This window comes from Arachis ipaensis, chromosome B6, assembly GCF_059453495.1.
Source record: "Arachis ipaensis isolate K30076 ecotype BB chromosome B6, ASM5945349v1, whole genome shotgun sequence".
Lineage (NCBI taxonomy): Eukaryota > Viridiplantae > Streptophyta > Magnoliopsida > Fabales > Fabaceae > Arachis > Arachis ipaensis.
The window spans coordinates 145,625,916-145,649,067 of record NC_142441.1 but is presented as its reverse complement, the minus strand read 5'-3'; the positions used below and the strand labels follow the sequence as shown (position 1 = coordinate 145,649,067).

At 36.3% G+C, this 23,152-nt stretch overlaps 1 protein-coding gene and 1 non-coding gene across 2 annotated transcripts; both read left to right on the top strand.

The window, feature by feature from the left end:
• Nucleotides 1-6,230: 6,230 nt before the first annotated feature.
• On the top strand, nt 6,231-19,099 carry LOC148563059 (uncharacterized). The gene is made up of 4 exons (XM_088491137.1): nt 6,231-6,810; nt 7,467-7,472; nt 16,864-17,480; nt 18,084-19,099. Exons 1-4 carry the CDS (start codon nt 6,467-6,469, stop codon nt 19,097-19,099), a joined length of 1,983 nt encoding a protein of 660 aa, XP_088347263.1. The 5' UTR covers nt 6,231-6,466.
• On the top strand, nt 12,595-12,702 carry LOC148563060 (small nucleolar RNA R71). The gene has a single exon (XR_015887417.1). It is a non-coding gene; the product is annotated as a small nucleolar RNA R71 (small nucleolar RNA).
• Nucleotides 19,100-23,152: the final 4,053 nt, after the last annotated feature.

Sequence of the window (23,152 nt, the reverse complement as noted above, 5' to 3'; positions counted from 1 at the left end):
TAACAGATACAACAATAGATTTTCTTTTAGGCTTCAGAGAAGAATTTAGAAATCTTCCTCACATATAGCAATTGAAGTGGAATGGAATCTATTTATCTTTTGCCTTAGGTAGCGTTTGTTTTGAGGTAGAGACTAGAAGACTGAGACTCAATATCATGTTTGTTGGTTCAGAGACTGGTACTAAAATTTCTGTCTCTGTCCCCAAAATTTCAGTATTTTAGTACCTCCAAAAAGTGGGGACACAGGAGACTGAAATTTTTAGAGACGGAGACTGAAACTTTAATAACATTTTATACCTAAAATACCCTCATTTCAATTAATTAATTTCAATTTTACCCTTTGTACAAATTAAATTAGAGCTTCATTCTTGTTTCAATTTCTGTCTCCCACTTTGTACCAAACAGAATACTGAGATTTATTTCAGTTTCTGTCTCTAAGTCTCTGTCTTTTTACCAAACACTACCTTATTGTCCTTATTATCCTTATCATCATCACCCTGCTTCTTACTTGAAGAACATCCTGCCACTGACAAGAACAATTAAAAATATTCAAGAAATTATTATTACGGTAATGGAAATTAAAACAATTTAATTATCATACAGCAGGGTGTAGTAGTTGATTACATTTTTCATTAAACTTTTTGGCTCGCTCTGTGATTTCTTGGCATCCAATAGTAAAATTATGCATAATCTCACCGTGTGTTTGGAACTTCTCATGGGATTCGACTTCTGGCTCCTCAGAATCCATCATCACATCTATTATGTTCGTTTCAGGAAAGCTTTCGGCGACGGCAGCTGCAGCGGCTTCGGCTTCATTCACCTACTGACGATGATTCCAACAATGGCTGTGGCTTCTTTAATTTGGATCCTTTTCTGAAGTTGGTGCTGCTGCTTCAGATGCTAGTCTCTTACCCTTATCCTTCTTATTTGGATCCTCATCCATTTCTGTTTTGTGTGCTGCAAACAATAATAATGAATTATTAAGCTATAATTACATTTTTAATCTTCTTATTCTTGACAATGGATTATATGTTCATTTTTGGAAGTGTCATAGCTTCTGGTTTGGTGCTTGTGCTTGTTCTGTACAATTCTGCATCAAATAAGAGAAAATTGAGTGTTCCAAGTGCAACAACACATGCACAAAGTATAAAGACATCAGAAAATGGTACATGAACTCCACCAAAAGTCTCAGAAGGATGTGATGATATCATCATTGTAGGTGCTGGTGTTGCTGGTGCAGCCCTTGATTTCACTCTTGGAAAAGTGGTACAAATGCTTCTTTTCTAGTTTCCTCTATTTAGAATTCTATTTTATGATGGTTTCTTTAAGTTATAGTCTCTAAATAAGTCTTAACTCATAGATAAGATCTTATATTATGGTCTAACTAAATTGACATAAATAAATAAAAATACAAAAAATGTAAGTTACAGGCCGCAAAGAATGTATATCCTAGAGAGAATAGTGTTTTGTATATATCCATTTTCTGTTTTTGTTTCTGTGGCTTGGAGCTCCAATGGTTCTTTTTCATGAAGGAGAGTATAGATATATGTTCTAGAATTTAATTTTGATGCACTTTCAGTGTAAAGTAGTTAATATAGGCTGGATGTTTATTTTACTAGGTAGGTCGATAGTTATTTTCATTCTAATTTGGATGTTTATTTGATTTGGATTGAATTTAATATAATTTTGCCTGATAAGAAGAATTTGTTAAAAAATATTGTGAGCATTGTGCCTATTATAAATTGAAATTTTACTAACACGCTTAATACTGTTTAAGTTAGTCATTTTCTTGGTGGTTTGCATTGCTGATATCTATGTCATAGTACCATATGTCACTTAATTTCTTTGGTTGTTTTTTTTTTGTTTGTGTTCGATTGCAGGTCGTGGAAGTGACGGACGTGACTGAGCTAGAAACTAATGAGACGGAACTTAGTCATATTGTAGAATTGGATTTAGTGTACCATTCAATGAATTCAAATATGCTTGGAGTTGTTGCAGTTAGATATAAGTGATTAAGTTATAACAAGGTTATGTGACATTTAGATTTGTAAAACAAATACTAAATTGTATTTTTCTTTAGCTATTTAAACTAAATCAGATGTTCATTTTACTATAATTGCAGATGGTTCTTTCCATTCTAAAGTAGATGGTTATTTTGGGTATATTATTTGTCTTTTACTTGATTTCAATTGCACATGCCCTGAAAGTTTTTTTTATTATGCCGGTTGAATTAGATTTAGTTTAATTTGATTGAATTCAAGCTGGGCTCTAGTGATGCCATTTAAACATGATGCACGACTGGTATTTTTTGTCAATTTCTTAGTTGTTTTTTATCAACTAATGTGGATGTTCATTTTACTATGTATGTGAATTGTTCCTTTCTTTTTAGAGTGGATGTTTATTTTGGGTATACCGTTTGTCCTTTACTTAATTTTTTGGTTTTGCATCTGCATGCTCTACGTGTTTCTTTTGTTTTTTGGTTTGCAAATTATAGATTAAAATACGATTCATGTAAACATTGATATTAACTTGAAAAACAAATAGAGTCTTAATTTGAAATTAAAAGAATTTTTTATTACATAACATTTACACGAGATATATAATTTATAGTTTAGAGAAATACTAGAAAGCTAATAGTTAGTCATCAATATTTAAAAGTATGTTAATATAAGAAGAATCTTCAAGAAATGCTGCATCATGATGATAGTGTTAAGCTCTTCAAGGCTAAGTTAAGGAAGCTTGTCAGGAGCTCTCTACTTGTAATCTTTCTCCAACATTTTGGCTGCTAGAGATTATACCTGTGATCCTTCTTTCTCTTCTTTGCTCTTCAATTTTGTAACTCGTGCGATAGTCGATGTGCACTAAAAAGTAGGAACACAGCTCAATGTTCAGGCATATCAATTACTAGTGTGTAACAAGAACTCATTAACTCCAAGCTTTAGAAGATAATCAACAATTTATGAAAAAAAAGTCTTAACCTCAAAAAAGCATAACTAAATGATTAACTAAATAATTGCTTTCACTATAAACAATAAAATAGAGTGAAACTCAATTCCAACACAAAATAAAATGAACATATGCATACATAGTAAATGAACATCCGCTTTAGTTGATAATAAACATCTAACAAATTAACTAAAATTTCATCCGTGCACCATGTTTACATTGACTAACTCAAACCCAACTTCAATTCAAAAAAACATAAACTAAGTCTAATCCAATTTTTCTCCATTATTCCAAAACCACTTAACAAAAGAAACTAGTGGAGAATTTACATGCAGAATTCAGCAAATGAAGCAAAAGATCAATATTATAAGTAAAATAAACATCCACTTTAGTTGATAATAAACATCTAACAAATTAATAACTTTTATTCAATTATTACATTTTTAATTAAAATCCAATGCTACCACCAACAGCACAATCAGACAGCATATATGCTACTACATAAGGTCTTCTTTTGTTATTATATGCATGATATGTTGATAGTAATTAAAAAGAAGCTAAATCATAGTTGGATGCATGCTAAAAAAAATGCAGAATACCACTTCTATGTTATGCCGCTTATTTTTGGTAAAAGTCTCTTCCCTCCATGATATGCCGCTTATTTTTGGCAAAAGCTTGACATAAAAATCAAAGAAAACTGCAGCTATTTTGCAAAAAATAGCGTATATTAAACAAATTATAGAAAAGATGGCCTACTGTTAATTGACTTATTCCAATGGTCAGATCAACTTTTAGTTTGTTTTTGAATAAAACTATATTTTATTTGTCTATTTCTTATATTATTTAGTTAGCAATTTATCTTTGTGATAAAAAACTTCAAACCCCTTTTTTAATCTTCAGAAACAACTTTCAACAACATTTTGATGTGCAACATTTTTCAGCACAGAAAATAATTAAACCCTTCAGAATCCATAGAAATAATTTCGCACAAAATGGCATATCATTAGAGTCAAAAGAGAAAGAATCAACTAACATTATCAATGTCCCAAACCCTGGCAGTTTTATCAAATGAAGTTGTTGCTAAACGAGGCATGCTTGGATTAAAACAAACATCGGTGCTCATAGACGAATGCTCTTCAAGAACAGCCTTCTGCTTCAAGGTATCCGTGTGCCATAAAACAGCCTGCGCAGAAAAATAATTGGGAGGAAAGTGTTAAATAATTGGGAGGAAAGCGGGTGGCGAGCGAACTGGCTGCGACCGGCGACGTAGGAGGCACACGCTGGAGGGTGAGCAGCAGGGGTCTGAACGACACTGATGGAGGTGTGGGGTCACTCGCCGCCGCTGTGGTGGGATGGTCAAGAGAGGTCTTAAGGATTGGGTAGGGAGGGTTGCCGTCAGAAAGGGATTGGGGAAAAATTGAATTAGGGATTAGATGATTATAATTAAAATAAAACTGAATGGGGGTTTTTGAAATTAGGGTAAAAGGTGAGTTAGTTTTTATTTTTTATTGATATTGGGCTTAATAAATAGCCCATTGTACACATTGTATAGATATCTCATTGGCTCCCAAGCGGAATTCTAATTTAAATCTATTAGTAGCATAATCGAGTTCGAATGCACAAACTATTATTGCATTGCCACAACCCACAAGTGCTCTCATGCTTGTGTTAGGTTTGGTTTGGTTTGGTAAAACTTTTTGAAAAGGTGCTTGTACTTTTTAAAAGCTCAAGCTCTTTATTTTGTGTTTGGTTAATCAAAAAGATCATATGCTTGTATTTACAGCTTTTAAAAGATCGGAGTACTTTTGAAACCACTTAAAATAAAGCTTTTCAAAATTGGCTTGTGCTTTTCAAAATTTAAAAATCTAATATAACCTCATATGTTAACTAATTTTCAAATATAATGCTTACATTTATGTCTATTATAGTATTTTTAAATTTTAAAAGCTATTTTACCAAACGTAATTGTTATTGCTTGTGTTTATTGAAAGTTATTTTTAATTTGATTTACCAAACATAAATGCTACCACTTTTAAAAAAACATCTTTAAAAATTAGCTTTTATAAACTACTTTTGAAAAATAAAAGCTTTATTAAATTAAGTTAAGATAAAATAATTATTAATTTCACAAAATTAAGAAACTTATATATTTAGAGTGTGTTTGGATGAAGAAATTTTATAAGGCAGTGCCATTTTTAAGGTAATTAAAATTCTTTTTGTTAAAATCCTTGACAAATTTAGTAAGATATTTTGATAGTAAGAAAAAAGGGAAATTCAAATCCCATTTAACAAAGTGAAATTTCCAAAATTCTTCCTACACAAATGAAAAACACAAATATATGTTTCTTAAGGAAAATATAAATTCGGAAGCAGAAACTTAAAACTTAATAAGACATCTAAAACAAGAGATAGTCCAATCATAACAAAACAAAGCTATCAATAAGACATCCAAAACATCCTAGACTGCAAGACAGTAAGACAGTGCAGAGAACTTAACACAAGATAATACCACTACAGTTACTTAATAATCATGGTTATTTAACTAATTGAATAAGTATAATTAATTTATGAAATTTCTAATGTAAATTTAGCATATTTTAAATATTATATGTGGTGCTTTAAACAAAGTTATTAACATCTCTTATTTAGATATAACATGCACATATTATTATTATTATTATTATTATTATTATTATTATTATTATTATTATTATTATTATTATTATTATCAATCCATAATACCGGTATTTAAATTGAAATAATTAACTGTTGCTATAATGCGTTGAACAAGCTTTCTTCCTAGAGCTTTCTCTCTTTTCACAACAGACTAATTGGCCAAAACCTGTGGCGTTATAACTGATCTTGTTGAAATCGACATTAAGATAGTCCAATGACAATTCATAAATAGAAGGGTCTGTTGTTGTTAGAAAATTAAATTAAGAATATTCAAGAAAGTAGTACAACTACAATATACTAGAACATTGAAGAAGTTCAAAATCAAATTGAATTGGAATTGAATGGAAGTTGTACTCATCACCTCCATACTAGAAAAATCATGAAGTGCATTGGAAGCTTCAAGATTGATGACTAAGCTTAATAAAGAATTTTCAAGATGTGTTAGAAATTACAAGAAGTTACTTATTTGAATAGTCAAAGTAAGAAGCAAAGTTGGATAAGTATGTGTATTAAGAAGTTAGTAGAATCATGAACTTTTAGTATGAAACTTTGCCTATATAAAGGCACATATGCCTTATGTATTTTGCGTGTTCCATGAAATGAAAAAAGATATGATTATGTGAAGTCCTTCTTTGTTCTATTATTTCATATGAGTGTTGGTGAGTTTGAGAGATTGAAAATATGATAGTGTTACTTAAGAAAGTGAGTGATCTTGGGGCCAATTAAGTGTGGGTATTATACTTTCATTTGGTATCAGAGCTGGTTAATCCAGCGCCTGGGGTTTGAGATTAGAGTTTGTGAGGTGTGGGAGAGTTCTTACATAGTTGTTTATTCATAGAGTCAGTATGGCAAACACTTTCAATATTGTATGGTCCGGTCCCAAGTTAGATGGGAAACTTGATTATAGTTATTGGGAGACTTTGATGTCTACCCATTTGAAGGCCCAGAACATGTGGAATTTCATTGAACCGGGTTTGCAAGAAGGAGCAGATGCTGTCCAACAAAGGAAAGATCAATTGGCGCTATCTCAAATTCATCAAGGAGTAGATTATACGGTATTTGGCAAAATAGCAAATGCCAAAAGTGCAAAAGAAGCATGGAACACGTTGAAGCTATCATACAAAGGCGTAGATAAAGCTCAGAAAGCAAAGCTACAATCTTTAAGAAGAGAATATGAAAGGTATGAGATGTATAGCTGGTGCACGAAATTGTGATCTCCAGGCTCAAACAAATCCTGGTAATGGCTCCAAAGCTTGGTGCTCTGATCTTAATTTATAATTGTCACAACTTCGATACAACTAACCAGCAAGTGCACTGGGTCGTCCAAGTAATACCTTACGTGAGTAAGGGTCGAATCCCACGGAGATTGTTGGTATGAAGCAAGCTATGGTCACCTTGTAAATCTCAGTCAGGCGGATATAAAATAATTATGGAGTTTTCGAATAATAAATAAAAGAATAGGGATAGAGGTACTTATGTAAATCATTGGTAGGAATTTCAGATAAGCGAATGGAGATGCTTTTCGTTCCTCTGAACCTCTGTTTTCCTGCTATCTTCATCCAATCAGTCTTACTCCTTTCCATGGCTGGCTTTATGTGATACATCACCACTGTCAATGGCTACTTTCGGTCATCTCACGGGAAAATGATCCAATGCCCTGTCACGGCACGGCTAATCGTCTGGAGGCATCACCCTTGTCAATGGCTTCATCTTATCCTCTCAGTGAATAATATGCTCACGCACCCTGTCACGGCACGGCTATTCATCTGTCGGTTCTCGATCATGCTGGAATAGGATTTACTATCCTTTTGCGTCTGTCACTAACGCCCTGCAATCGCGAGTTAGGAGCTCGTCACAGTCATTCAATCATTGAATCCTACTCGGAATACCACAGACAAGGTTTAGACCTTCCGGATTCTCTTGAATGCCGCCATCATTCTAGCTTACGCCACGAAGATTCCGGTTAGGAGATCTAAGAGATACTCATTCTAGCTTATTTCATGTAGAACAGAAGTGTTTGTCAGGCACGCGTTCATAAGGGAGAAGGATGATGAGCGTCACACATAATCATCACCTTCATCACGTTCTTGGGTGCGAATGGATATCTTAGAAGCGAAATAAGAAGAATTGAATAGAAAACAGGAGTACTTTGCATTAATCTTTGAGGAACAGCAGAGCTCCACACCTTAATCTATGGAGTGTAGAAACTCTACCATTAAAAATACATAAGTGAAGGTCCAGGCATGGCCGAGATGGCCAGCCCTCTAAAACGTGATCAAAGGATCATAAGATAATCCAAAGATGCCTAATACAATAGTAAGAGGTCCTATTTATAATAAACTAGCTACTAGGGTTTACATGAGTAAGTATTTGATGTATAAATCCACTTCTGGGGCCCACTTGGTGTGTGTTTGGGCTGAGCTTAAGTGTTGCACGTGCAGAGGCCAATTGTGGAGTTGAACGCCAGTTTTTGTGCCAGTTTGGGCGTTCAACTCTGGTTTTGGATCCTTTTCTGGCGCTGGACGCCAGATTTGGGTAGAAAGCTGGCGTTGAACGCCAGTTTACATCGTCAATTCTTGGCCAAAGTATGAACTATTATATATTGCTGGAAAGCCCTGGATGTCTACTTTCCAACGCAATTGGAAGCGCGCCATTTCGAGTTCTGTAGCTCCAGAAAATCCACTTTGAGTGCAGGGAGGTCAGAATCCAACAGCATCAGCAGTCCTTTTTCAACCTCTGAATCTGATTTCAGCTCAAGTCCCTCAATTTCAGCCAGAAAATACCTGAAATCACAGAAAAACACACAAACTCATAGTAAAGTCCAGAAATGTGAATTTAACATAAAAACTAATGAAAACATCCCTAAAAGTAACTAGATCCTACTAAAAACATACTAAAAACAATGTCAAAAAGCGTATAAATTATCCGCTCATCACAACACCAAACTTAAATTGTTGCTTGTCCCCAAGCAACTGAAAATCAAATAGGATAAAAAGAAGAGAATATACTATAAATTCCAAACTATCAATGAAACAGAGCTCCAATCATATGAGCGGGACTTATAGCTTTTTGCCTCTTGAATAGTTTTGGCATCTCACTTTATCCATTGAGGTTCAGAATGATTGGCATCTATAGGAACTTCAGATTTCGAATAGTGTTATTGACTCTCCTAGTTCAGTATGATGATTCTTGAACACAGCTTCTTTATGAGTCTTGGCCGTGGCCCTAAGCACTTTGTTTTCCAGTATTACCACCGGATACATAAATGCCACAGACACATAATTGGGTGAACCTTTTCAGATTGTGACTCAGCTTTGCTAAAGTCCCCAATTAGAGGTGTCCAGGGTTCTTAAGCACACTCTTTGTTTTTGCTTTGGACCTTGACTTTAACCGCTCAGTCTCAAGTTTTCACTTGACACCTACACGCCACAAGCACATGGTTAGGGACAGCTTGGTTTAGCCGCTTAGACCAGGATTTTATTCCTTTAGGCCCTCCTATCCACTGATGCTCAAAGCCTTGGGATCCTTTTTATTTGCCCTTGCCTTTTGGTTTTAAGGGTTATTGGCTTTTTCTGCTTGCTTTTTCTTTTTCTTTCTATATTTTTTTTTCGCCTTTTTTTTTTTCTGCAAGCTTTGTTCTTTGCTGCTTTTTCTTGCTTCAAGAATCGTTTTTATGATTTTTCAGATTATCAAATAACATGTCTCCTAGTCATCATTCTTTCAAGAGCCAACATATTTAACATTCTTAAACAACAACTTCAAAAGACATATGCACTGTTCAAGCATACATTCAGAAAACAAGAAGCATTGTCACCACATCAATATAATTAAGCTAAGTTCAAGGATAAATTCGAAACTCATGTACTTCTTGTTCTTTTGAATTAAAACATTTTTCTTTTAAGAGAGGTGATGGATTCATAGGACATTCATATCTTTAAGACAAAGTTACTAACTACTAATGATCATGTAGTGAAGACACAAACATAGATAAGCACATAACATAGAAAACGAAAAACAGAGAAAGTAAGAACAAGGAATGAGTCCACCTTAGTGATGTCCTTGAGCTCTTCTATGTCTCTTCCTTGCCTTAGCTGCTCCTCCTTCATTGCTTTTAGATCTTCTCTGATTTCATGAAGGATGATGGAGTGCTCTTGATGTTCCACCCTTAGTTGCTTCCAATAATTGTGTGGAAGAAAATGTATCCCCTGAGGTATCTCAGGGATCTCTTGATTTGCAGTCAAATGTTCTACCACTGAGCTATAGACCCTTGATGGAAGCTTTTGTCTTCCCTTTCCTCTTTCTAGAGGTTTCTCTGGCCTTAGGTGCCATCAATGGTTATGGAAAAAATAAAAAAGCTATGCTTTTACCACACCAAACTTAGAATATTGCTCGCCCTCAAGCAATAAACAAGAGAAATAGAAGAAGAAGAAGAAGAAATATAGAGAGGGAGAGGGAGATGAGGTTTCGGCTAAGAGGAGTGTAGAGGGGTGTGTTGTGTGAATTTGATGAAGAATGGGGGTCTTTATATAGGGAAGGGAGGTTAAGTTTCGGCTAAAAGGGTGGTTTTGGGTGGGAAATTGGTTTTGAATTTTGAAGGTAGGTGGAGTTTATGAGGTAGGTTTATGGGGAAGAGTGGATGGATGTGAGTGGTGAAGGTTTAGTGGGGAAGAGAGATTGAGGTGATTGGTGAGGGGTTTTTAGGGAAGAGTGTTTGTGGGGTTGTGTGAAAGAGAGTGGTGAGAAGAAGTGAGTGGAGGTAGGTGGGGATCCTGTGGGGTCCACAGATCCTGAGATGATCCTGTGGGGTCCACAGATCCTTAGTGGATCCTGTGGGGTCCACAGATCCTGAGGTGTCAAGGCATTTACATCCCTGCACCCATTAGGCATGTAAAAATGCCTTTGTACCCAACTCTGGGCGTTCAGCGCCAGGTTGGTGGCCATTTTGGGCGTTCAACGCCCAATTGTGTGCCATTTCTGGCGTTGAACGCCAGAACCATGCCTGTTCTGGCGTTCAGCGCCCAGAAGCTGCCCATTTTGGGCGTTCAGCGCCAGAACCATGCTCTGTTCTGGCGTTTGAACGCCAGGCAGATGCTCCTCCAGGGTGTGATTTTTCTTTTGCTGTTTTTGATTTTGTTTTCAATTTTTATATTTATTTTGTGACTCCACATGATCATGAACCTAAGAAAACATGAAAAACAATAAAAATAAGAATTAGATAAACATTGGGTTGCCTCCCAACAAGCGCTTCTTTAATGTCAATAGCTTGACAGTGGGCTCTCATGGAGCCTCACAGATGTGCAGAGCTTTGTTGAGACTCTCCAACACCAAACTTAGAGTTTGGATATGGGAGTTCAACACCAAACTTAGAGTTTGGTTGTGGCCTCCCAACACCATACTTAGAGTTTGACTGTGGGGGCTCTGGTTGACTCTGCTTGGAGAGAAGCTTTTTCTGCTTCCTCCCCATGGTTGCAGAGGGAGATCCTTGAGTTTTAAACACAAGGGAGTTCTCATTCCATTGAAGGAATATTTCACCTCTGTCAACATCAATCACAGCTCTTGCTGTGGCCAGGAAAGGTCTTCCTAGGATGATGGATTCATCCTCTTCCTTTCCAGTATCCAGGACTATGAAATCAGCAGGGATGTAAAGGCCTTCAACCTTTACTAACACGTCCTCTACTTGTCCGTAAGCCTGTTTTCTAGAGCTGTCTGCCATCTCTAATGAGAATTTAGCAGCTTGCACCCCATAGATTCCCAGTTTCTCTATTACAGAGAGGGGCATGAGGTTTATTCCTGAACCAAGGTCACACAGAGCCTTAAAGATCATAGTGCCTATGGTACAAGGGATTATGAACTTTCCAGGATCCTGTCTCTTCTGAGGCAATGTCAGTTGATCCAGATCACTTAGTTCATTGATGAACAAGGGAGGTTCAACTTCCCAAGCATCAATGCCAAACAATTTGGCATTCAGCTTCATGATTGCACCAAGAAACTTGGCAGTTTGCTCTTCAGTAACATCCTCATTCTCTTCAGAAGAGGAATACTCATCAGAGCTCATGAAGGGCATAAGGAGGGTAAATGGAATCTCTATGGTCTCTAGATGAGCCTCAGAGTCCTTTGATTCCCCAGAGGGAAGCTCCTTATTGATCACTGGACGTCCCTAGAGGTCTTCCTCCTTGGGATTCATGTCCTCTCCTCTCCTCACAGGTTCGGCCAGGGCGCTTATGTCAATGGCCTTGCACTCTCCTTTTGGGTTCTCTTCTGTATTGCTTGGGAGAGTACTAGGAGGGATTTCAGTGATCCTTTTACTCAGCTGGCCCACTTGTGCTTCCAAATTTCTAATGGAAGACCTTGTTTCATTCATGAAACTTACAGTGGCTTTAGATAGATCAGAGACTAGATTTGCTAAATTAGAAGCATTTTGTTCAGAGTTCTCTGTCTGTTGCTGAGTTGATGATGGAAAAGGCTTGCTATTGCTAAACCTGTTTCTTCCACCATTATTAAAGCCTTGTTGAGGCTTTTGATCCTTCCATGAGAAATTTGGATGATTTCTCCATGTTGAGTTATAGGTGTTTCCATAAGGTTCACCTAAGTAATTTACCTCTGCTATTGCAGGGTTCTCAGGATCATAAGCTTCTTCTTCAGAAGATGCCTCTTGAGTACTGTTGGATGCAGCTTGCATTCCATGCAGACTCTGAGAAATCATATTGACTTGCTGAGTCAATATTTTATTCTGAGCCAATATGGCATTCAGAGTATCAACCTCAAGAACTCCCTTCTTCATAGGCGTCCCATTATTCACAGGATTCCTTTCAGAAGTGTACATGAACTGGTTATTAGCAACCATGTCAATGAGTTCTTGAGCTTCTGCAGGCGTTTTCTTTAGGTGAATAGATCCACCTGCAGAAGTGTCCAGTGACATCTTTGATAGCTCAGATAAACCATCATAGAATATATCCAGGATGGTCCATTCTGAAAGCATGTCAGAAGGACACTTTTTGGTCAACTGTTTGTATCTTTCCCAAGCTTCATAGAGGGATTCACCTTCTTTCTGTCTGAAGGTTTGAACATCAGCTCTAAGCTTGCTCAGCTTTTGAGGAGGAAAGTACTTGGCTAAGAAAGCCGTGACTAGCTTATCCCAAGAGTTCAGGCTGTCTTTGGGTTGAGAATCCAACCATAATCTAGCTCTGTCTCTTACAGCAAAAGGGAAAAGCATGAGCCTGTAGACTTCAGGATCTACTCCATTAGTCTTAACAGTATCACATATCTGCAAGAATTCAGTTAAGAACTGAAAAGGATCTTCAGATGGAAGTCCATGAAACTTGCAGTTCTGCTGCATCAGAGAAACTAACTGAGGTTTCAGCTCAAAGTTGTTTGCTCCAATGGCAGGAATGGAGATGCTTCTTCCATGTAAATTGGAATTAGGTGCAGTGAAGTCACCAAGCATCTTCCTTGCATTGTTGTTGGGTTCGGCTGCCATCTCCTTTACTTGTTCGAAATTTTCAATCAAGTTGTCTCTGGATTGTTGTAATTTAGCTTCTCTTAATTTTCTCTTCAGAGTCCTTTCAGGTTCTGGATCAGCTTCAACAAGAATGCCTTTTTCTCTGTCCCTGCTCATAAGAAAGAGAAGAGAAAAAGAAAAGAAGAGGAATCCTCTATGTCACAGTAAAGAGGATCCTTATTGTTAGTAGAAGAAAAGAAGAAGAAATTCGAACACAGATAGAAGAGGGGGTTCGAATTTGGTGATGATGTGAGGAAGAGATGTTAGTTAATGAATGAATAAATAGAATAGAATGAGAGAGAAGGAGGGAATTTTCGAAAATTATTTTTGAAAAGGGGTTAGTGATTTTTGAAAATTAGTTAGTATTTTTCGAAAATTTTTTGAAATAAAAATAAAAATAAAAATAATTAGTTAATTAAAAAGAAATTTTTGAAAAAGGGGAAGATATTTTCGAAAATTAGAAAGAGAGAATTAGTTAGGTGGTTTTGAAAAAGTTAAGAAACAAACAAAAAGTTAGTTAGTTAGTTGAAACAAATTTTGAAGAGATAAGAAGTTAGGAAGTTAGAAAAGATATTTTGAAAAGATATTTTTGAAAAAGATAAGATAAGAAGATATTTTGAAAAGATATGATAGGATTAGTTTTGAAAAAGATTTGATTTTTAAAATCACAATTAATGACTTGATTCATAAGAAATCACAAGATATGATTCTAGAACTTAAAGTTTGAATCTTTCTTAACAAGCAAGTAACAAACTTCAAATTTTTGAATCAAAACATTAATTGACTATGTTATTTTCGAAAATTTGATGGAAAAATAAGAAAAAGATTTTTGAAAAATATTTTTGGAATTTTCGAAAATAACTAAGAATTTTGAAAAAGATTTTGAAAAAGATAAGATTTTCAAATTGAAAATTTGATTTGACTTTTAAGAAACAACTTGATTTTAAAAATTTTTGAAAAAGTTAACTCAAATTTTCGAATTTGATGAGAGAAAAAGGGAAAGATATTTTTTTTTTGATTTTTTGAATTTTTATGAAAACATGAAAATTATGCAATGCATGAAATTTTTAGATCAAAACAATGAATGCATGCAAGAATGCTATGAATGTCAAGATGAACACCAAGAACACTTTGAATGTCATGATGAACATCAAGAACATATTTTTGAAAAATTTTTAATGCAAAGAAAACATGCAAGACACCAAACTTAGAATTCTTTAATGCTTAGACACTAAAAATTCAAGAATGCATATGATAAACATGAAAAGACACAAAACAAAAAATCATCAAGATCAAACAAGAAGAACTACCAAGAACAACTTGAAGATCATGAAGAACACTATGAATGCATGATATTTTCGAAAAAATGCAAGATGCATATGCAAGTGACACCAAACTTATAATGTGACTCAAGACTCAAACAAGAAACAGAAAATATTTTTGATTTTTATGATTTTCTAATTTTTTTGGATTTTTATTTTATATTTTTCGAAAATTAAAAGGAAAAATAAGGATTCCAAAATTTTTAATATGAATTCCAGGAATCTTGCCATGTTAGTCTAAAGCTTCAGTCCAGGAATTAGACATGGCTCACTAGCCAGCCAAGCTTTCAAAGAAAGCTCCAGTCCAAAACACTAGACATGGCCAATGGCCAGCCAAGCTTCAGCAGGTGATTATGGATCAGCAGCAGGTGGATGAGCAACAACTAATTTGCTCTTGATAACAAATTGCAAGCCTCAGTCCAAATGAATTTAGACATGGCTTTACAGCCAGCCAGGCTTCACATGCTTCATGAGACACTAGAATTCATTCTTAAAAATTTTGAATAAATTTTTGAAAACATTTTTATTTTTTTCGAAAACAGATAAATATTTTTTTTTTTGAAAATATTTTTGAAAAATTTTTGAAAAGAAAACAAAAAGAAAATTACCTAATCTGAGCAACAAGATGAGCCGTTAGTTGTCCAAACTCGAACAATCCCCGGCAACGGCGCCAAAAACTTGGTGCACGAAATTGTGATCTCCAAGCTCAAACAAATCCTGGTAATGGCTCCAAAGCTTGGTGCTCTGATCTTAATTTATAATTGTCACAACTTCGATACAACTAACCAGCAAGTGCACTAGGTCGTCCAAGTAATACCTTACGTGAGTAAGGGTCGAATCCCACGGAGATTGTTGGTATGAAGCAAGCTATGGTCACCTTGTAAATCTCAGTCAGGCGGATATAAAATAATTATGGAGTTTTCGAATAATAAATAAAAGAATAGGGATAGAGGTACTTATGTAAATCATTGGTAGGAATTTCAGATAAGCGAATGGAGATGCTTTTCGTTCCTCTGAACCTCTGCTTTCCTGCTATCTTCATCCAATCAGTCTTACTCCTTTCCATGGCTGGCTTTATGTGATACATCACCACTGTCAATGGCTACTTTCGGTCATCTCACGGGAAAATGATCCAATGCCCTGTCACGGCACGGCTAATCGTCTGGAGGCATCACCCTTGTCAATGGCTTCATCTTATCCTCTCAGTGAATAATATGCTCACGCACCCTGTCACGGCACGGCTATTCATCTGTCGGTTCTCGATCATGCTGGAATAGGATTTACTATCCTTTTGCGTCTGTCACTAACGCCCTGCAATCGCGAGTTAGGAGCTCGTCACAGTCATTCAATCATTGAATCCTACTCGGAATACCACAGACAAGGTTTAGACCTTCCGGATTCTCTTGAATGCCGCCATCATTCTAGCTTATGCCACGAAGATTCCGGTTAGGAGATCTAAGAGATACTCATTCTAGCTTATTTCATGTAGAACAGAAGTGTTTGTCAGGCACGCGTTCATAAGGGAGAAGGATGATGAGCGTCACACATAATCATCACCTTCATCACGTTCTTGGGTGCGAATGGATATCTTAGAAGTGAAATAAGAAGAATTGAATAGAAAACAGGAGTACTTTGCATTAATCTTTGAGGAACAGCAGAGCTCCACACCTTAATCTATGGAGTGTAGAAACTCTACCATTAAAAATACATAAGTGAAGGTCCAGGCATGGCCGAGATGGCCAGCCCTCTAAAACGTGATCAAAGGATCATAAGATAATCCAAAGATGCCTAATACAATAGTAAGAGGTCCTATTTATAATAAACTAGCTACTAGGGTTTACATGAGTAAGTATTTGATGTATAAATCCACTTCTGGGGCCCACTTGGTGTGTGTTTGGGCTGAGCTTAAGTGTTGCACGTGTAGAGGCCAATTGTGGAGTTGAACGCCAGTTTTTGTGCCAGTTTGGGCGTTCAACTCTGGTTTTGGATCCTTTTCTGGCGCTGGACGCCAGATTTGGGTAGAAAGCTGGCGTTGAACGCCAGTTTACGTCGTCAATTCTTGGCCAAAGTATGGACTATTATATATTTCTGGAAAGCCCTGGATGTCTACTTTCCAACGCAATTGGAAGCGCGCCATTTCGAGTTCTGTAGCTCCAGAAAATCCACTTTGAGTGCAGGGAGGTCAGAATCCAACAGCATCAGCAGTCCTTTTTCAACCTCTGAATCTGATTTCAGCTCAAGTCCCTCAATTTCAGCCAGAAAATACCTGAAATCACAGAAAAACACACAAACTCATAGTAAAGTCCAGAAATGTGAATTTAACATAAAAACTAATGAAAACATCCCTAAAAGTAACTAGATCCTACTAAAAACATACTAAAAACAATGTCAAAAAGCGTATAAATTATCCGCTCATCAATAGCTCAGAAACCGTTGAGCAATATTTTACTCGTGTTACAGGCCTTGTCAATAAGATGAGAGTCTATGGAGAAGATGTGCCCGATAGCAAAGTGGTGGAGAAAATTCTTCGCACCATGCCGATGAAGTATGACCATGTGGTGACTACGATACTAGAGTCCAACGATATGGATACTATGACGATTGCAGAATTGCAAGGAACCATGGAAAGCCACATCAGTAGAATACTGGAGAAGTCAGAAAAATCAACCGAGGAAGCCCTGAAAAGCCGAGTGAATTTCAACAACGTTGCAGAATCAAGCCGTACACAAGAAGGACGAGGTCGTGGTTTTGATTTTCAAAGTAGAGGCAGAGGAAGTTTCAGAGGTAGAGGTCGTGGCAATTACAACCAAGGAAGTTACAATAACTTTACACCACCTAATCAAGGAAGAGGTGGAACGAATTTTAGGCCTGTCAACCGAGGAAGAGGTCGAGGTAATTTTTATCAGGAAAGAACTAATTTCAACTGTTTTCATTGTGGAAAGTATGGACACAAAGCAGCAGATTGCAGATTCAAAATGGTGAATAACAATCAAGCACACGTTGCAGAAAATCAGCATCAAAATACTGATAATAATCCGGGTACTCAGACTTTATTTTTTACAAGTAATTCATGTACTGAAGATGAAAATATATAGTACTTGGATAATGCTTGCAGTAATCATATGTCTGGTAGAAAGGAGTTATTTTCTTCATTAGATGATTCAGTTAAACTATTATTGAAGTTTGGTAATAGTACAAAGATCCCTATTGAAGGAAAAGGGCACATACCAATTAGATTGAAAGATGGTTCTCTGAGTTATTTTTCTGATGTTTTCTATGCTCATGAACTTGATTACAATTTACTGAGTATGGGACAATTATCTGAGAAGGGATATAAGATGATAACTTATCGTGGATATTGTACTGTGTTTGACAACAACAGAAGGTTCATAGATAAAGCAAAGATGACTTTAAATAGAATGTTTCCGTTAAAAATTCAACATGTTAATCCCTCTTGCATGAGTTCTGTGATACTTGATGATAACTGGTTATGGCATATGCGGTTTGGGCACTTTTATTTTTCTGGCCTAAACTACCTGTCAAGAAAAGGACTTGTTTCTGGTCTACCACGGATTCATATTCCCAATTGTGTTTGTGAGATTTGTCAACTGGGAAAGAAGCACAGAGATCCATTCCCTACAGGAAAGTCTTGGAGAGCCAGAAGATTACTTGAAATTGTGCATTCAGATCTCTGTTCTGTAGAAGTTCCAAGTAACGGTGGTAGCAGGTATTTTATCACTTTTATTGATGATTTTAGTAGATATACATGGGTATACTTTTTGAAGCAGAAATCGGAAGCATGTGATGTCTTCAAGACATTCAAGGCGTTTGTCGAAAAACAAAGTGGCTATAAAATTAAAATTCTCAGAACAGACAGAGGAACAAAATATCTTGCATGTTCAGAATACTTTAAGCAACACGGAATTCAACACCAACTAACAACTAGATATACTCCTCAACAAAATGGAGTTGCTGAAAGTAAGAACAGAACCATCATGGATATGGTCAGATGCATGCTCAAGCCAAAACAAATGCCTAAAGAGTTTTGGGCAGAAGCAGTTGCAACAGCAGTTCATATTTTAAACAGGTGTCCAACAAAAAGTGTTCGTGATAAAACTCCAGAGGAAGCTTGGAGTGGAAAGCGGCCTTCCATCCATCATTTCAGAGTCTTTGGGTGTATCGCTTATGCCCATGTACCAGATCAATTAAGGAAGAAGTTAGATGACAAAGACGAAAAGTGTATCTTTATCGGCTATAGCACAGACTCAAAAGCATACAAGCTATACAATCCAGAAACAAAGAAAGTGATAATCAGCAGAGACGTGACGTTCGACGAGAAAGACATGTGGGACTGGAACAAAAAGATAGAAAAGCAGCTAACTATCATTCCAAATACATGTGATGAAGTAGAAGAAAGGCAACCTGACACAACTGAACAACAAGAATCATCTAGAAGACCGCAAAGAGAGCGGAGACTGCCTGCTAGATTAGCAGATTATGATGTTGGCAATGACAACGATCCATCCGATGAAGAAATCATAAATTTTGCTCTATTTTCATATTGTGAGCTGTTAAATTTTGAAGAAGCCTCTAGAGACAACAATTGGAAGAAAGCAATGGATGAGGAGATTCATACCATTGAGAAGAATGACACATAGGAGCTGACAGATTTACCAGCAGATAAGAAGCCGATTGGAGTAAAGTGGGTTTACAAGACTAAGTACAAATCCAGTGGTGAAGTTGATCGTTTCAAAGCAAGATTAGTTGCTAAGGGATACAAACAAAAGCCAGAAGAAGTTGTGATCGAGTATTGTCCAACTGAAGAACAAGTTGCTGATATATTTACAAAGCTATTGAAGACCGAGTTATTTTACAAATTGAAAAAGATGCTTGGAATGATAAACTCTACAAGCTTGATTTAAGGGAGGCAATGTTACAAAATTAAATCAAGAATATTCAAGAAAGTAGTACAACTACAATATACTAGAACATTAAAGAAGTTCAAAATCAAATTGAATTGGAATTGAATGGAAGTTGCACTCATCACATCCATACTAGAAGAATCATGAAGTGCATTGGAAGCTTCAAGATTGATGACTAAGCTTAATAAAGAATTTTCAAGATGTGTTAGAAATTACAAGAATTTATTTATTTGAATAGTCAAAGTAAGAAGCAAAGTTGGATAAGTATGTGTATTAAGAAGCTAGTAGAATCATGAAATTTTAGTATGAAACTTTGCCTATATAAAGGCACATATGCCTTAAGTATTTTGCGTGTTCCATGAAATGAAAAAAGATATGATTATGTGAAGTCATTCTTTGTTCTATTATTTCATATGAGTGTTGGTGAGTTTGAGAGATTGAAAATATGATAGTGTTACTTAAGAAAGTGAGTGATCTTGGGGCCAATTAAGTGTGGGTATTATAGTTTCATCTGTTGAGTTTGAAAAAAACTAACAATAATAATTGAATCCCGCTTGGGAGCCAATGAGATATTTATATGATGAGCGGATATTTTATACGCTTTTTGGGGATAATTTCATATAGTTTAGAGTATGTTTTAGTTAGTTTTTAGTCTATTTCTAGTAGTTTTTAGGAAAAATTCATATTTCTGGACTTTACTATGAGTTGTGTGTTTTTCTGTAATTTCAGGTATTTTTCTGGCTGAAATTGAAGGAGCTGAGCAAAAATCTGATTCAGGCTGAAAAAGAACTGCTAATGCTGTTGGATTCTGACCTCCCTGCACTCAAATTGGATTTTCTGGAGCTACAGAACTTGAAATGGCATGCTTCCAATTGCATTGGAAAGTAGACATCCAGGGCTTTCCAGCAATATATAATAGTCCATACTTTGCACAAGGATAGACGACGTAAACTGGCGTTCAACGCCAGTTCTCTGCCCAATTCTGGCGTCCAGCGCCAGAAAAGGATCAAAAACTGGAGTTGAACGCCCAAACTGGCATAAAAACTGGCGTTCAACTCCACACATGGCCTCTGCACGTGACTCACTCAAATCTCAGCCCCAGCACACACCAAGTGGGCCCCAAAAGTGGACTTCTGCATCATCCATCACAGTCCACTCATATTTTGTAACCCTAGGCTACTAGTTTAGTATTTAAACAACTTTTAGAGACTTATTTTGTATCTCATGACATTTCAGATCTAAACTTTGTATTCTCTGACGGCATGAGTCTCTAAACCCCATTGTTGGGGGTGAGGAGCTCTGCTGTGTCTCGATGAATTAATGCAAGTATTTCTGTTTTCCATTCAAACACGCTTGTTTCTATCTAAGATGTTCATTCGCGCTTAACTGTGATGGAGGTGATGATCCGTGACATTCATCACCTTCCTCAAACCATGAACGCGTGCCTGACAACCACCTCCGTTCTATATACGATTGAATGAGTATCTCTTAGATTCCTTAATCAGAATCTTCGTGGTATAAGCTAGAACTGATGGCAGCATTCATGAGAATCCGGAAAGTCTAAACCTTGTCTGTGGTATTCCGAGTAGGATTCAAGGATTGAATGACTGTGACGAGCTTCAAACTCCTGAAGGCTAGGCGTTAGTGACAGACGCAAAAGGATAGTAAATCCTATTCCAACCGGATCGAGAACCAACCGGTGATTAGCCGTGCTGTGACAGAGCACGTGAGCGTAGTTTTCACTGGAAGGATGGAAGGTAGCCATTGACAACGGTGATCCACCAACACACAGCTTGCCATAGGGGGACGTGCGTGCGTGAACAAGAAGACAGAGGAAAGCAGAGATTCAGAAGACAAAGCATCTCCAAAACTCCAACATATTCTCCATTACTGCACAACAAGTAACTTTTAATTTATGCTCTACTGGTTACTCACAATTCAATTGATAAACATAATTGACTTCCTGACTAAGATTTACAAGATAACCATAGATTGCTTCAAACCAACAATCTCCGTGGGATTCGACCCTTACTCACGTAAGGTATTACTTGGACGACCCAGTGCACTTGCTGGTTAGTGGTACGAGTTGTGAAAAGTGTGATTCACAATTCGTGCACCAAGTTTTTGGTGCCGTTGCCGGGGATTGTTCGTGTTTGAACAACTGACGGATTATTTTGTTGCTTAGATTAGGAAAAATCTTTCCTTTTTTTGGTTTAGAGTCTTTTATTATTTATCCCTTGTTAAAATACTTTAAACTTATAGCTCAGTTATTTAGAACGTGGTGTTTATGTTCATGATAATTGGCTATCATATTTTTTTAAAAAACCTTTTTCAAAAATAATTTTTCTATTAAATCCTGTGCCAAACTTTAAGTTTGGTGTTTTCAAAAATAATCTTTCTTAAAATTTTTGAAGGTCCCATAACTCATTTGGCTAGAGCGTTAATCTGTGTTCTTGGTAATTGGGTTAGAATCTTTTATACTCTTTTCAAAACCTTCTTTTTCAAAAATATTTTTGTCTATTAAATCTTGTGCCAAACTTTAAGTTTGGTGTTTTCTTGTTGATTTCCCTTTGATTTTCGAAAATTTTGGTTTGGTTTTCTAAAAATTTTAAGTTTGGTGTTCTTCCTTCATGTTCTTGTGTTCTTGTGAGTCTTCAAAGTGTTCTTGAGTTTCCTTGTGTCTTGATCTTAAAATTTTTAAGTTTGGTGTTCCTTGGTGTTTTCCCTCCAAAATTTTCAAAAACAAGGAGCATTAGATCTAAAAATTTTAAATCTTGTACTATCTTATTGTTTTTCTCTCTCCTCACTAAATTCAAAAATATCTTTTCAAAATATCTCTTCTAACTTCCTAACTTCTTATCTTTTCAAAATTTGTTTCAACTAACTAACTAACTTTTTGTTTGTTTCTTAACTTTTTCAAAACTACCTAACTAACTCTCTCTCTCTAATTTTCGAAAATATCTTCCCTCTTTTTCAAAAATTTCCTTTTTTTTTAACTAATTATTTTTAATTTTTTTACGAAAAAAAAAATTTTATTATTTCAAAATTCAAATTCTTTTTAGTTATTTTATTTTATTTAAGTATTTACTTCTATAGACAGTCCAGGAGGACTTTGGGGTCATATTCTAACCCCTCTACTGCTTCGTATGGGAGTAGCATATGCATACCCTCCATTGGAGTTAGTAGCTTTGAGTTGAATCCTCAGCTCATTATCATGGTGCAGCAAAGTTGCCAGTATTCCGGTCTTCCACAGGAAGAACCTACAGAGTTTCTGGCACAATTTTTACAAATTGCTGACACAGTACATGATAAGGAAATAGATCAGGATGTCTACAGACTATTACTGTTTCCATTTGCTGTAAAAGATCAAGCTAAGAGGTGGTTAAATAACCAACCTAAGGCCAGCATAAGAACATGGAAACAGCTGACAGAAAAATTCCTGAATCAATATTTCCCTCCAAAAAGGATGACACAGCTAAGGCTGGACATCCAAGGCTTTAAACAAGGAGATAATGAATCTCTTTATGATGCCTGGGAGAGATACAGAGAGATGCTACGAAAATGCCCCTCTGAAATGTTTTCAGAGTGGGTTCAGTTAGACATCTTCTACTATGGGCTTGCAGAAGGAGTTCAGATGTCTTTAGATTACTCAGCCGGTGGATCTATCCATATGAGAAAGACAATTGAAGAAGCTCAAGAGCTCATTGATACAATTGCCAGGAATCAGCATCTGTATCTAAGCAGCAACCCTTCCATGAATGAAGAGGTTAAAACAGTAACTGCTGAATT

Bases quoted from the DNA above. Each gene is read 5' to 3' on its own strand.
- LOC148563059 (XM_088491137.1), top strand. From the start codon at position 6,467: ATGGCAAACACTTTCAATATTGTATGGTCCGGTCCCAAGTTAGATGGG. The intron at 17,481-18,083 runs GTACTCAGACTT...CATTCCCTACAG, and splicing joins AAATACTGATAATAATCCGG to GAAAGTCTTGGAGAGCCAGA.